Source organism: Salmo trutta, chromosome 34, assembly GCF_901001165.1.
Source record: "Salmo trutta chromosome 34, fSalTru1.1, whole genome shotgun sequence".
NCBI classification, from domain to species: Eukaryota; Metazoa; Chordata; class Actinopteri; order Salmoniformes; family Salmonidae; genus Salmo; species Salmo trutta.
This window is the reverse complement of record NC_042990.1, coordinates 5618568-5630719: the sequence shown is the minus strand read 5'-3', so window position 1 is coordinate 5630719 and position 12152 is coordinate 5618568. Positions and strand designations below refer to the sequence as shown.

The 12152-nt window shown below is 41.6% G+C and overlaps 1 protein-coding gene across 1 annotated transcript in view; it reads right to left on the bottom strand.

The window, feature by feature from the left end:
• Positions 1-12152, bottom strand: part of LOC115173390 (probable ATP-dependent RNA helicase ddx6) — a 68976-nt gene that overhangs the window by 52487 nt on the left and 4337 nt on the right. Inside the window, exons 6-8 of the mRNA XM_029731424.1 lie at positions 10032-10178; positions 6653-6747; positions 6198-6320 (exon numbers count right to left, since the gene is read on the bottom strand). Of these exons, the coding sequence (XP_029587284.1) occupies positions 6198-6320; positions 6653-6747; positions 10032-10178 (365 nt within the window). The remainder of the gene's footprint in view (positions 1-6197; positions 6321-6652; positions 6748-10031; positions 10179-12152) is intronic.

Genomic DNA, 12152 nt, shown 5'->3' with positions numbered 1-12152 from the left:
CTGCCGCTGAAAAGCATCCCCACAGCATGATGCCACCATCGTGCTTAACCGTAGTGACGGTATTGGCCATGTGATGAGCAGTGCCTGGATTCCTCCAGACGTGACTTCTGGCATTCAGACCAAGGAGTTTAATCTCAGTTTCATCAGACCAGAGAATCTTGTTTCTCATGGTCTGAGTCCTTTAGGTGCCTTTTGGCAAACTCCAAGCAGGCTGTCATGTGCCTTTTAATGGGGAGTGGCTTCCATCTGGCCACTACCATGAAGGCCTGATTGCTGGAGTGCTGCAGATAAAGTTGTCCTTCTGGAAGGTTCTGCCATCGCCAGAGAGGAACTCTGGAGCTATGCCAGAGTGACCATAAGGTTCATGGTCACCTCCCTGACCAAGGCCCTTCTCTCCTGATTGTTCAGTTTGGCCGGGCGGCCAGTTCTAGGAAGAGTCTTGGTGGTTCCAAACTTCTTCCATTTAAGAATGATGGAGGCCACTGTGTTCTTGGGGACCTTTAATGCTGCAGAAATGTTTTGGTACCTTTCCCCAGATCTGTGCCTTGACACAATCCTGTCTCGGAGTTCTACGGACATTTTTTTCGACCTCATGGCTTGGTTTTTGAACTGACATGCACTGTCAACTGTGGGACCGTATATAGACCTTATATGGCTCTGTTCTGGTTTTTCTGCAGCAAAGCTCAGGCATCAGAGGTGGAGGCTCGAAGTCAACATCAGAATCAGATGAACACATCAGCAACGTCAATTTCAAGCTCAATATCCGATCCTCCATCTGACTCATTATATAGAAGTCAAAATATTTTACCTGCATATGACTCCGAAGTGATACTCCTTTCACTGCATCTGTAAAATTACAAGCTGCGCCCATCTCTTCATGTACAATTTGACAACTGATAGGCCTAATATTGTCAGATTAAATTGTCAATCTTGTCTAACTCGAGTGTGAAATGACAGGCCACAAGCAACAGCCTGATCAACTCTATGCAAAGGAGATGCATAGAGTGGTGGTCACACTAGACACCGACTGGTTTTCTGATCCACGCCCCTACTTAAAAATAAAAAAAATCTTTAAAGTATTTGTGACCAACAGATGCATATCTGTATTCCCAGTCATGTTTAGTCCATAGATTATGACCTAATGAATTTATTTAAATATGAACTGAAACCAGGTCCTGAAATTAACACCCGCCACCTGCGGGTAGATAGCGGAATTAGCGGGAGATACAGTTGAAGTCAGAAGTTAACACCTTAGCCAAATAAACTGAGATGAAGTGTTTCACAATTCCAGACATTTAAATCCTAGTAAAAATTCCCTGTCTTAGGTCAGGATGACTTTATTTTAAGAATATGAAATGTCAGAATAATAGTAGAGAGAATGATTAATTTCAGCTTTTAATTCTTTCATCACATCCCCAGTGGGTCAGAAGTTTACATACACTCAATTAGTATTTGGTAGCATTGCCTTTCAATTGTTTAACTTGGGTCAAACATTTCAGGTAGCCTTCCACAAGCTTCCCACAATAAGTTGGGTGAATTCTGGCCCATTCCTCCTGACAGAACTGGTCTAACTGAGTCAGGTTTGTAGGCCTCCTTGCTTGCTCACACATGTTTTTTCAGTTCTGCCCACAAATTTTCTATAGGATTGAGGTCAGGGCTTTGTGATGGCCACTCCAATACCTTGACTTTGTTGTCCTGAAGCCATTTTGCCACAACATTGGAAGTATGGTTGGGGTCATTGTCCATTTGGAAGACCCATTGTCCATTTGGAAGACCCAGAGTCGGTACAGCCACCCGGTTTCTTCACACATCGCGCCGACAGAAACAAACATCTCTCTGGTAAATAGGGCGGGGGTGTATGCCTTATGATTAACAAGTTGTGGTGTGATCATAACAACATACAGGAACTCAAGTCCTTCTGTTCACCTGACCTAGAATTCCTTACAATCAAATGTCGACCGCATTATCTACCAAGAGAATTCTCTTTTATTATCACAGTCGTGTACATCCCCCCCAAGCAGACACCTCGACGGCCCTAAAAGAACTTCATTGGACTCTATGTAAACTACATATCCTGAGGTATCATTTATTGTAGCTGGGGAATTTAACAAGGCTAAATTGAAAACAAGGCTCCCTAAATTTTATCAGCATATCGAATGCGCGACCTGGGCTGGCAAAATTCTAGAACATTGCTACTCTAACTTCCGCGACGCACACAAAGCCATCCCTCGCCCTTCCTTCGGCAAATCTGACCACGACTCCATTTTGTTGCTCCCAGCCTATAGACAGAAACTAAAACAGGAAACGCCCGTGCTCAGGTCTGTTCAACGCTGGTCCGACCAATCTGATTCCACGCTTCAAGATTGCTTCGATCACGTGGACTGGGATATGTTCCGGATAGCCTCAGACAACAACATTGATGTATACGTTGATTTGGTGAGCGAGTTTATTAGCAAGTGCATCGGTGATGTTGTACCCACGGTGCCTATTAAAACATTCACAAACCAGAAACTGTGGATTGATGACAGCATTCGCGCAAAACTGAAAGCAAGAGCAACTGCTTTTAATCATGGCAAGGCAACCGGAAACATGACGGAACACAAAACAGTGTAGCTATTCCCTCCGCAAGGCAATCAAACAAGCTAAGCATCAGTATAGAGACAAAGCTCAGACATGAGATGTACGTGGCAGGGTCTACAGTCAATCGCGGACTACAAGTAGAAAACCATCCCCATCGGGGACACCAACGTCTTGCTCCCAGACAAATTAAATCAACTTATTTGCTCGCTTTGAGGACAATACACTGCCACGGCCCACTACCAAAACTTGCAAGCTCTCCATCGCAGCCAATGTGAGTAAAACATTTAACCTCTCTAGGGTACGTGGGACGAAATCGTTTTGCTTTCGTTGTAAAGCCTTTTTGAAATCGGACAATCTGGTTAGATAAAGGAGGGTCTCGTCTTTAAAATGGTGTAAAAATAGTCATATGTTTGAGAATTTGAAGTTATAGCATTTTTGAGGTATTTGTAATTCGCGCCACTCTATACCATTGGATATTGGTGAGGCGTTCCGCTAGCGGAACGTCTGTCCCTAACAGGTTTAAACGTGTTAACCCTCGCAAGGCTGCCGGCCCAGACGGCATACCTAGCCACGTCCTCAGAGCATGCGCAGACCAGCTGGCTGGTGTGTTTACAGACATATTCAATCAAGCCTTATCCCAGTCTGTTGTCCCCACATGGTTCAAGAGGGCCACCCACAGAATTGTACATAATTATGACATAACATTGAAGGTTGTGCAATGTAAACAGCAATATGTAAACTTAGGGTTGCCACCCGTTCGATAAAATACGTAACGGTTCTGTATTTCACTGAAAGAATAAACGTTTTGTTTTCGAAATGGTTTCCGGATTTGACCATATTAATGACCCAAGGCTCGTATTTCTGTGTATTTATTATATTATAAATAAGTCTATGATTTGATAGAGCAGTCTTACTGAGCGGTGGTAGGCAGCAGCAGGCTCAAAAGCATTCATTCAAACAGCACTGTCCTGCGTTTGCCAGCAGCTCTTCGCAATGCTTGAAGCGCAGCGCTGTTCATGACTTCAAGCCTATCAACTCCCGAGATTAGGCTGGCAATACTATAGTGCCTATAAGAACCTCCAATAGTCAAAGGTATATGAAATACAAATTGTAGAGAAAAATAGTCCTATAATAACTACAACCTAAAGCTTCTTAACTTTTTAGTGACGGGGCAGTATTCGGAAATTCAGATGAAATGACGTGCCCAAATTAAACTGGCTACTACTCGGGCTCAGAACGTAGGATATGCATACTATTAGTAGATTTGGATAGAAAACACTGAAGTTTCTAAAACTGTTTGAATGATGTCTGTGAGTATAACAGAACTCAAATGGCAGGCAAAATTGGAATATTAGTGAAGTTGTTAAAAAGGCCCTAAAGATTGATGCTATACGTCGTTTGACATGTTTCTACGAACGTAAATAGAACTTTGACTTTTCGTCATGAAATTTTCTGCACGCTTCCTACATTTGGAGTAGCTTACTGAACGCACGAACAAAAAGGACATAAATGGACTTTATCGAACAAAACAACATTTATTGTGGACCTGGGATTCCTAGGAGTGCATTCTGATGAAGATCAAAGGTAAGTGAATATTTATAATGCTATTTATGACTTCAGATGCCTGCTGTTGTTTTCTGAGCGCTGTACTCAGATTATTGCAAAGTGTGCTTTCCCCGTGAAGCTTTTTTGAAATCTGTCACAGCGGTTGGCCAATGTCACATTAGGAGCCAATGTAAATTATTTTTTTTTATATATAAATATGAACTTTATCAAGCAAAATATACATGTATTGTATAACATGAAGTCCTATGAGTGCCATCTGATGAAGATCAAAGGTTAGTGCTTAATTTTAGCAGTATTTCTGTTTTTTGTGACGCCTGTTCTTGCTTGGAAAATGGCTGTGTGGCTTTTATTTTTTAGGCACTGTCCTAACATAATCTAATGTTTTGCTTTCGCCGTAAAGCCTTTTTGAAATTGGACGATGAAGTTGGGTTAAGGAGACGTGTATCTTTAAAATGGTGTAAAATAGTATGTTTGAGAAATTTGAATTATGAGATTTTTGCCGTTTTGAATTTGCCGCCCTGCTATTTCACTGGCTGTGTCCCGCAGGTGGGACGCAAGCATCCCACCTGGCCCATACTAGTTAACTGGGAATATTTTAGAGTCATGTTAAAAGGAACCACCAGCTTTCATATGTTCATGTTCTGAGCAAGGAACTTAAACGTTAGCTTTTTTACATGGCACATATTGCACTTTTACTTTCTTCTCCAACTGTGTTTTTGCATTATTTAAACCAAATTGAATGTATCATTATTTAATTGAGACTAAATAGATTTTATGTATTAAGTTAAAATAAGTTATTGTTCATTCAGTATTGTTGTAATTGTCATTATTACAAATATATATATATAAAAATAAAAAAATAAAAAAAATAATAAAATAAATAAATCAGCCTATTATTCAGTATCTGCTTTTTTTGGTCCTCCAATAAAATCGGTATCGGCGTTGAAAAATCATAATCAGTCGACCTCTAATTCCAGGTGACTACCTCATGAAGCTGGTTGAGAGAATGCCAAAAGTGTGCAAAGCTGTAATCAAGGCAAAGGGTGGCTACTTTGAAGAATCTCAAATATAAAATATATTTTGTTTAACACTTTTTTGGTTATTACATGATTCCATGTGTTATTTCATAGTTGTTATGTCTTCACTATTATTCACAATGCAGAAAATAGTAAAAAATAAAGAAAAACTGAGTAGGTGTCCAAACTTTTGACTGGTACTGTAAATGCTACAGTAGCAGTCTAAAGTATTTCCACCATTTTGTTTCATAACTGGTAAATTAAATCAAAGCACTATTTTGTTCACAAGCTAGGTTGTTTTCTATGCTTGAGTTTCAACTGCTGGGGAAGAGATGACAATGCTTCTACTTGTCAGGATCAATCTCACAGGCACAAACATGACTTGAATCGCGAACCTCCTGCATTTAAAGGGGCAGGTGAACATTTGTCTCATCTGTCATATTTTGGTTTAAAGACTCGGGTCACAATAAATTAAATTAAACAATATACTACTTCTTACTAGTAATACATTTATTGTTTTAGGAACTTTAAAGAATCATCCTTTTTCTTGGTGTCATTTTAGAGTGGCTGGAGGAGAAAAAAAAAAAAAAAAAAAAAACTTATGCCCTGACTAACTCTTGGAATGGATTTCGCATTTATATTTGTGTTCAATGTACTACACCTGCCATTTAGAGAGTGTGCTGACTTTCAGTTTCCTGGCCTGGTATGGTGGGCTGTCAGTGGCTAATAAGGGTAACCTCAAGCAGACTGTGAACCTGGGGTCGAAGTTCTGTGGGCTACAGTGCAGGGAGCTTCAGGGCCTCTGATAAACGGGCAAGGGAGAAGGCCAAGCGCATCAGATGACCCCACACACAATCTTGCCCAATGTTTTGAGCTGCTGCTCTCCGGAAGGAGATCAAGGGTAACACTGTTCAGCAAGAATAGCAGCATTTTTCATGTAAATGGACAATAACGTATATTTTATCGTTACGGAATAGCAGAACAGAACGGCCTGTTCGTGATACCACATGGCTGCCAACATGTGGCACTACTCACCATGAACTTCTGCACGCTGATGGGGAAGGTGGCAGAGTAGAGTAGGATCTGACGGCCCTTGGCCAGGAAGCTGATGATATCCTCGATAAGCACTACAAAGTCCTGAGACAGCAGCTTGTCCGCCTGAGAAGAGAAAACATTCAAATGGAGCATTAGCAGAGTCACACAGTACTCTAAAAAAAAAAGTATGTTTTAAATCGTGTATTTCTATTAAATTTGCTACTACTGGTATGAAATTGACATTTGGCGCTGGTTGCCGGGGAACTGTTACATGTAGCGCCTTTAACCTCTTTGGTAGGTTGATGAACCAGACGAGATTTGAAGGCCCTGATGAAGAATAGTGAGTGGCTCGTAACAAAATAGATCAAGAGGACTGATTCTCTAGAGTCATCTACAGTAGTTGATTACAGTCAGGGGTTGATGGACTCAAGTACAACATGTATTTACACACTAACCTCATCCATCACCATCATTTGGACTCTATCCACTTTTGCCACGCCCTTCTTTATCAAGTCTAGGATCCTGCCGGGTGTGGCTATGACCACATGCACTGAGAAAGAATCAGAAACACCACCATTACAGATGTGGCATTGTGTACAGCTTTGAGGTTTTGTGACTTGTTTGTAGTGTACAGTGTGGTCCGAAATGATTGACACCCTTGATGAAGACGAGCAAAAATGACAATCAAATAAATAATTAAAATACGGACCTGCCACCCTTGTGCATCATGGATGGTGTTCTTCAGCTTGCAAGCCTCCCCCTTTTTCCTTCAAGGGTCCCCTTTTTCGATCAAACATAATGATGGTCATTATGGCCAAACAGTTTGATCTTTGTCCCCATGTGCAGTTGCAAACCGTAGTCTGGCTTTTTTAATGGAGGTTTTGGAGCAGTGGCTTCTTCCTTGCTGAGCGGCCTTTCAGGTTATGTTGATATAGGACTTGTTTTACTGTGGATCTAGATACTTTGTTACCCGTTTCCTCCAGCATCTTCAAAGTCCTTTGCTGTTCTGGGATTGATTTGCACTTTTCGCACCAAAGTACGTTCATCTCGAGGAGACAGAAAGCGTCTCCTTCCTGAGCGGTATGACGGCTGCGTGGTCCCATGGTGTTTATACTTGCGTACTATTGTTTGTACAGATGAACGTGGTACCTTCAGGCTTTTGGAAATTGCTCCCAAGGATGAACCAGACTTGTGGAGGTCTACAATTTTTTTTCTGAGGTCTTGGCTGATTTCTTTTGATTTTCCCATGATGTCAAGCAAAGAGGCACTGAGTTTGTAGGTAGGCATTGAAATACCTCCACAGGTACACCTCCAAGCTTCTGAAGCAATGACATAATTTTCTGGAATTTTCCAAGCTGTTTAAAGGCACAGCCAACTTAGTGCATGTAAACTTCTGACCCACTGGAATTGTGATACAGTGAATTATAAGTGAAATAATCTGTCTGTAAACAATTGTTGGAAAAATAACTTGTGTCATGCACAAAGAAGATATCCTAACCGACTTGCCAAAACTATAGTTTGTTAACAAGAAATTTGTGAAGTGGTTGAAAAACGAGATTTAATGACTCCAACCTAAGTGTATGTTAACTTCCGATTTCAACTGTACACACAGCGCATTCGTAAGTACTCAGACCCTTTTCCCAAATTGTGTTACAGCCTTATTCTAAAATTGATTACATCCCCCCCCAATCAACCTCTACACAATATCCCATAATGACAAAGCAAAAAACGGGTGAAGAAATGTTTGCAAATGTATAAAAAAAAAAATGAAATATCCCATTTACATAAGTATTCAGACCTTTTACTCAGTACTTTGTTGAAGCACCTTTGGCAGTGATTACAGCATTGAGTCTTCTTGGGTATGATGCTTCAAGCTTAGCACACCTGTATTTGGGGAATTTCTCCCATTCTTCTCCGCAAATCCTCTCAAGCTCTGTTAGGTTGGAAAAGGAACGTCGCTGCACAGCTATTTTTAGGTCTCTCCAGAGATGTTCGATCTGGTCCAAGTACGGCCTCTGGCTGGGCCACTCAAGGACATTGAGACTTGTCCCGAAGCCACTCGTGCGTTGTCTTGGCTTTGTGCTTAGGGTCTTTGTCCTGTTGGAAGGTGAACCTTCGCCCCAGTCCGAGGCCCTGAGCGCTCTGGAGCAGCTTTTCAGCAAGGATCTCTGTACTATGCTCCATTCAAAATGTTTTGGTACCCTTACCCAGATCAATGCCTCGGAGCTCTACGGTTTTTGCTGACATGCACGGTCAACTGTGGGACCTTCTATAGACAGGTGTGTGCCTTTTCAAATAATGTCCAATAAAATGATTTTACCACAGGTGGACTCCTATCAAGTGGTAGAAACATCAAGGATGATCAATGGAAACAGGATGCACGTGAGCTCAATTTTTAGCCTCATAGCAAAGGGTCTGAACACTTATCTTACACAAACAACTGTTCAATTGTTTGGGGTCACTTAGAAATGTCCTTTTTTTTTTTTTTTAAAACAAATTTTTTGTCCATTAAAATAATACCAAATTGATCAGAAATACAGTGTAGACATTGTTAATGTTGTAAAGGACTATAGTAGTTGGAAAAGGCAGATTTTTAATGGAATATCTACATTGGCAACCACCACTCCTGTGTTCACAGTTATGAATTTAGGACACTAAAGAGGCCTTTCTACTAACTCTGAATAACACCAAAAGAAAGATGCCCTGCTCATCTGCGTGAATGTGCCTTAAGCATGCTGCAAGGAGGCATGAGGACTGCAGATGTGGCCAGGGCAATAAATGACAAGGTCCGTACTATGAGACGCCTAAGACAGCGCTACAGGGAGACAGGACGGACAGCTGATCATCCTTGCAGTGGCAGACCACGTGTAACACCTGTACAGGATCGGTACATCCGAACATCACACTTGCGAGACAGGTACAGGATGGCAACAATAACTGCCCGAGTTACACCAGGAACGCACAATCCGTCCATCAGTACTCAGACTGTCCGCAATAGGCTGAGAGAGGTCATGGTCTGGGGCGTCATGGTCTGGGGCGGTGTGTCACAGCATCATCGGACTGAGCTTGTTGTCATTGCATCATCGGAGGGTGAGGGCTAGGGCCATTGCCCCAAGAAATGTCCGGGAACTTGCAGGTGCCTTGGTGGAAGAGTGGGGCAACATCTCACAGCAAGACCTGGCAAATCTGGTGCAGTCCATGAGGAGGAGATGCACTGCAGTACTTAATGCAGCTGGTGGCCACACCAGATACTGGCTGTTACTTTTGATTTTGACACCACATTATTCAGAACAACATTATTCCATTTGTTAGTCACACGTCTGTGGAACTTGTTCAGTTTATGTCTCAGTTGTTGAATCTTATGTTCATACAAATATTTACACAAGTTTGCTATAAATAAACACAGTTGACAGAGAGGACTTTTCTTCTTTTGCTGAGTTTAGATATTCCATAAAAAAAAAAAAAATCTGCCGTTTCAATTTACATTAGTCATTTACAACATTAAGTGTCTACACTGTACTTCTGATCAATTTGATGTTATTTTAATGGATTTTTTTACTTCTCTTTCAAAAACAAGAACATTTCTAAGTGACCTCAACTTTTGAAAGGTAGTACACACACACACACACACACACACACACACACACGTAAAAATGTCTAAAAACCTATTTTGGCTTTGTCATTGTGGAGTACTGTGTGTAGATTAACGCTGTAACGTAACAAAACTTGGAAAATGTCAAGGGGTCTGAATACTTTCCAAATGCACTGTATTTATCGCAAGGTTCCATTGTTGGCATTTCGTAACTGAATGTGATGCTGCTGTTGGGTAATTACCAGTCTCGTCCAGGCGCATGATGTCATCTCGCAGGTTGGTGCCGCCTGTGGTGGCCATGACCTTCACGCCGCCCAGGTGCTTACTGATCTGGATACTGATCTGGCTAACCTGCAGGGCCAGCTCACGAGTGGGCACCATCACAATGGCTTGGGAGAGGGGGAGAGGTATAGATAGGTCAAGTGTAAGACAATGTGGTTTGACAGAGTAGTAGGAGTATGGCTTCAGACAGCGACCATTTAGTCACATTCTGCAACCCTTTGACTTGACTGTGTGAGTTAAACTGTCCAGTCAATGTTCCCTCTAAGCACCAGACTGAACTTCACTCAACTTTCTAGACTTTTCCCCATTAACACTATCAACATACCAAAACAAAATGAACTATGCAATACCAAACATGCAAAACTAACTAGGCAAGACATTTTGATGTAGGCAGAATGCATCGGAGTATGATTTTATTGCATTGACAGACTCAGGCCGTACTCTACACAGACCGGTGCGGCATAACCATCAGAGCTGCACTAGGCCTATATGCAAATAGACCATCGCCATATATGGATCTCTGCCATTTACCTTGAACTGTTTACAGCATGAGCAGTCGTGAATAGATGTGCTTGTTTTGAGATGTGGCCACGTGTACACATTTTGTTAATATTATCTATTAGTTAGTTAGTTATAAGCCCAGTTACAGATATTTGTAGTCAACAATAGGGGAGTGATGGCTTCCTACAAGAGCACAAAATATGTACATTTCTAGACATCTTTGAAAAGTGAGGCAGGTAAAGAGCTTTTGTCTTAAAGGGGCAGTGCTGTATTTTCAGACAGGTTTGAATAAGGTAAGTAGCCAATAGGCAGATGGTAGCATAATTTGCCTGATTCTCTGTAATAATGGTATGGGAAACATAATGCATTTCATTTTGTAAAGTGGTTCCCTGAATCAAACAACATTTTCAGTCACATTGTCTGAAGGACAAGTGGAAAAACAGGTTAATGTCAAGCCCTGCATTAATGTCAAGCCCTTTTTTACCAAAGTCTCATGGAATGTAGGCCAACATTGAACACCACACATTTGCTGCTAATGTAGGCCGAATGATAGAACAGTTATTTCCATGTTAAAATGTTATGGGATGCATTTTCTCCATTGTTTTTGATGGTAGACCATTCTGGTAGGCCTAGATTATGATCAAAAACGCAAAGTAGCCTACTTGGCCAGCCTCAATGTTCACAGTAAACACGTGCTGAAGTTGAACAGAATTTCCACAATGTTAAAGTTTGCACTCAGCAGACCTGAAATTTGCTCAGTGCTGAAATTCTTTTGAGGGAACATTGTGTCCAGTGCTCCCATATTTCATTGAAATATGACCTAGAATTACTTACAATGGTAATTAGGTATGTTGAAAAGGATATTTTCTGTGTTGGAATGGTCCCAGACCTGCTGTCCCAGATCTGCTGGAACCCTGACCTATTCACCGGACGTGTGACCTGTCCCAGACCTGCTGTTTTCAACTCTCTAGAGACAGCAGGAGCGGTAGAGATACTCTCAAAGATTGGCTATGAAAAAGCCAACTGACACTTACTCTTGTGTTACTGACTTGTTGCACCCTCGACAACTACTATGATTATTATTATTTGACCATGCTGGTCATTTATGAACATTTGAACATCTAGGCCATGTGCTGTTAAAATCTCCACCCGGCACAGCCAGAAGAGGACTGGCCACCCCTCATAGCCTGGTTCCTCTCTAGGTTTCGGCCTTTCTAGGGAGTTTTTCCTAGCCACCGTGCTTCTACACCTGCATTGCTTGCTGTTTGGGGTTTTAGGCTGGGTTTCTGTACAGCACTTTGAGATATCAGCTGATGTAAGAAGGGCTATATAAATACATTTGATTTGGGCATACCCCAAGTCATAAAAAAGTAATAATACAAGTATCCTGCTGATTGGCCAGCTCATCCTCCTCAGGAGTATGACATTTATTTTATTTAACTAGGCAAGTCAGTTAAGAACAAATTATTATTTACAATGACGGCCTACCCCGGACGACACTGGGCCAATTGTGCGCCACTCTATGGTACTCCCAATCACGGGCAGTTCAGCCTGGAATCGAACCAGCCTCTAGCACTGAG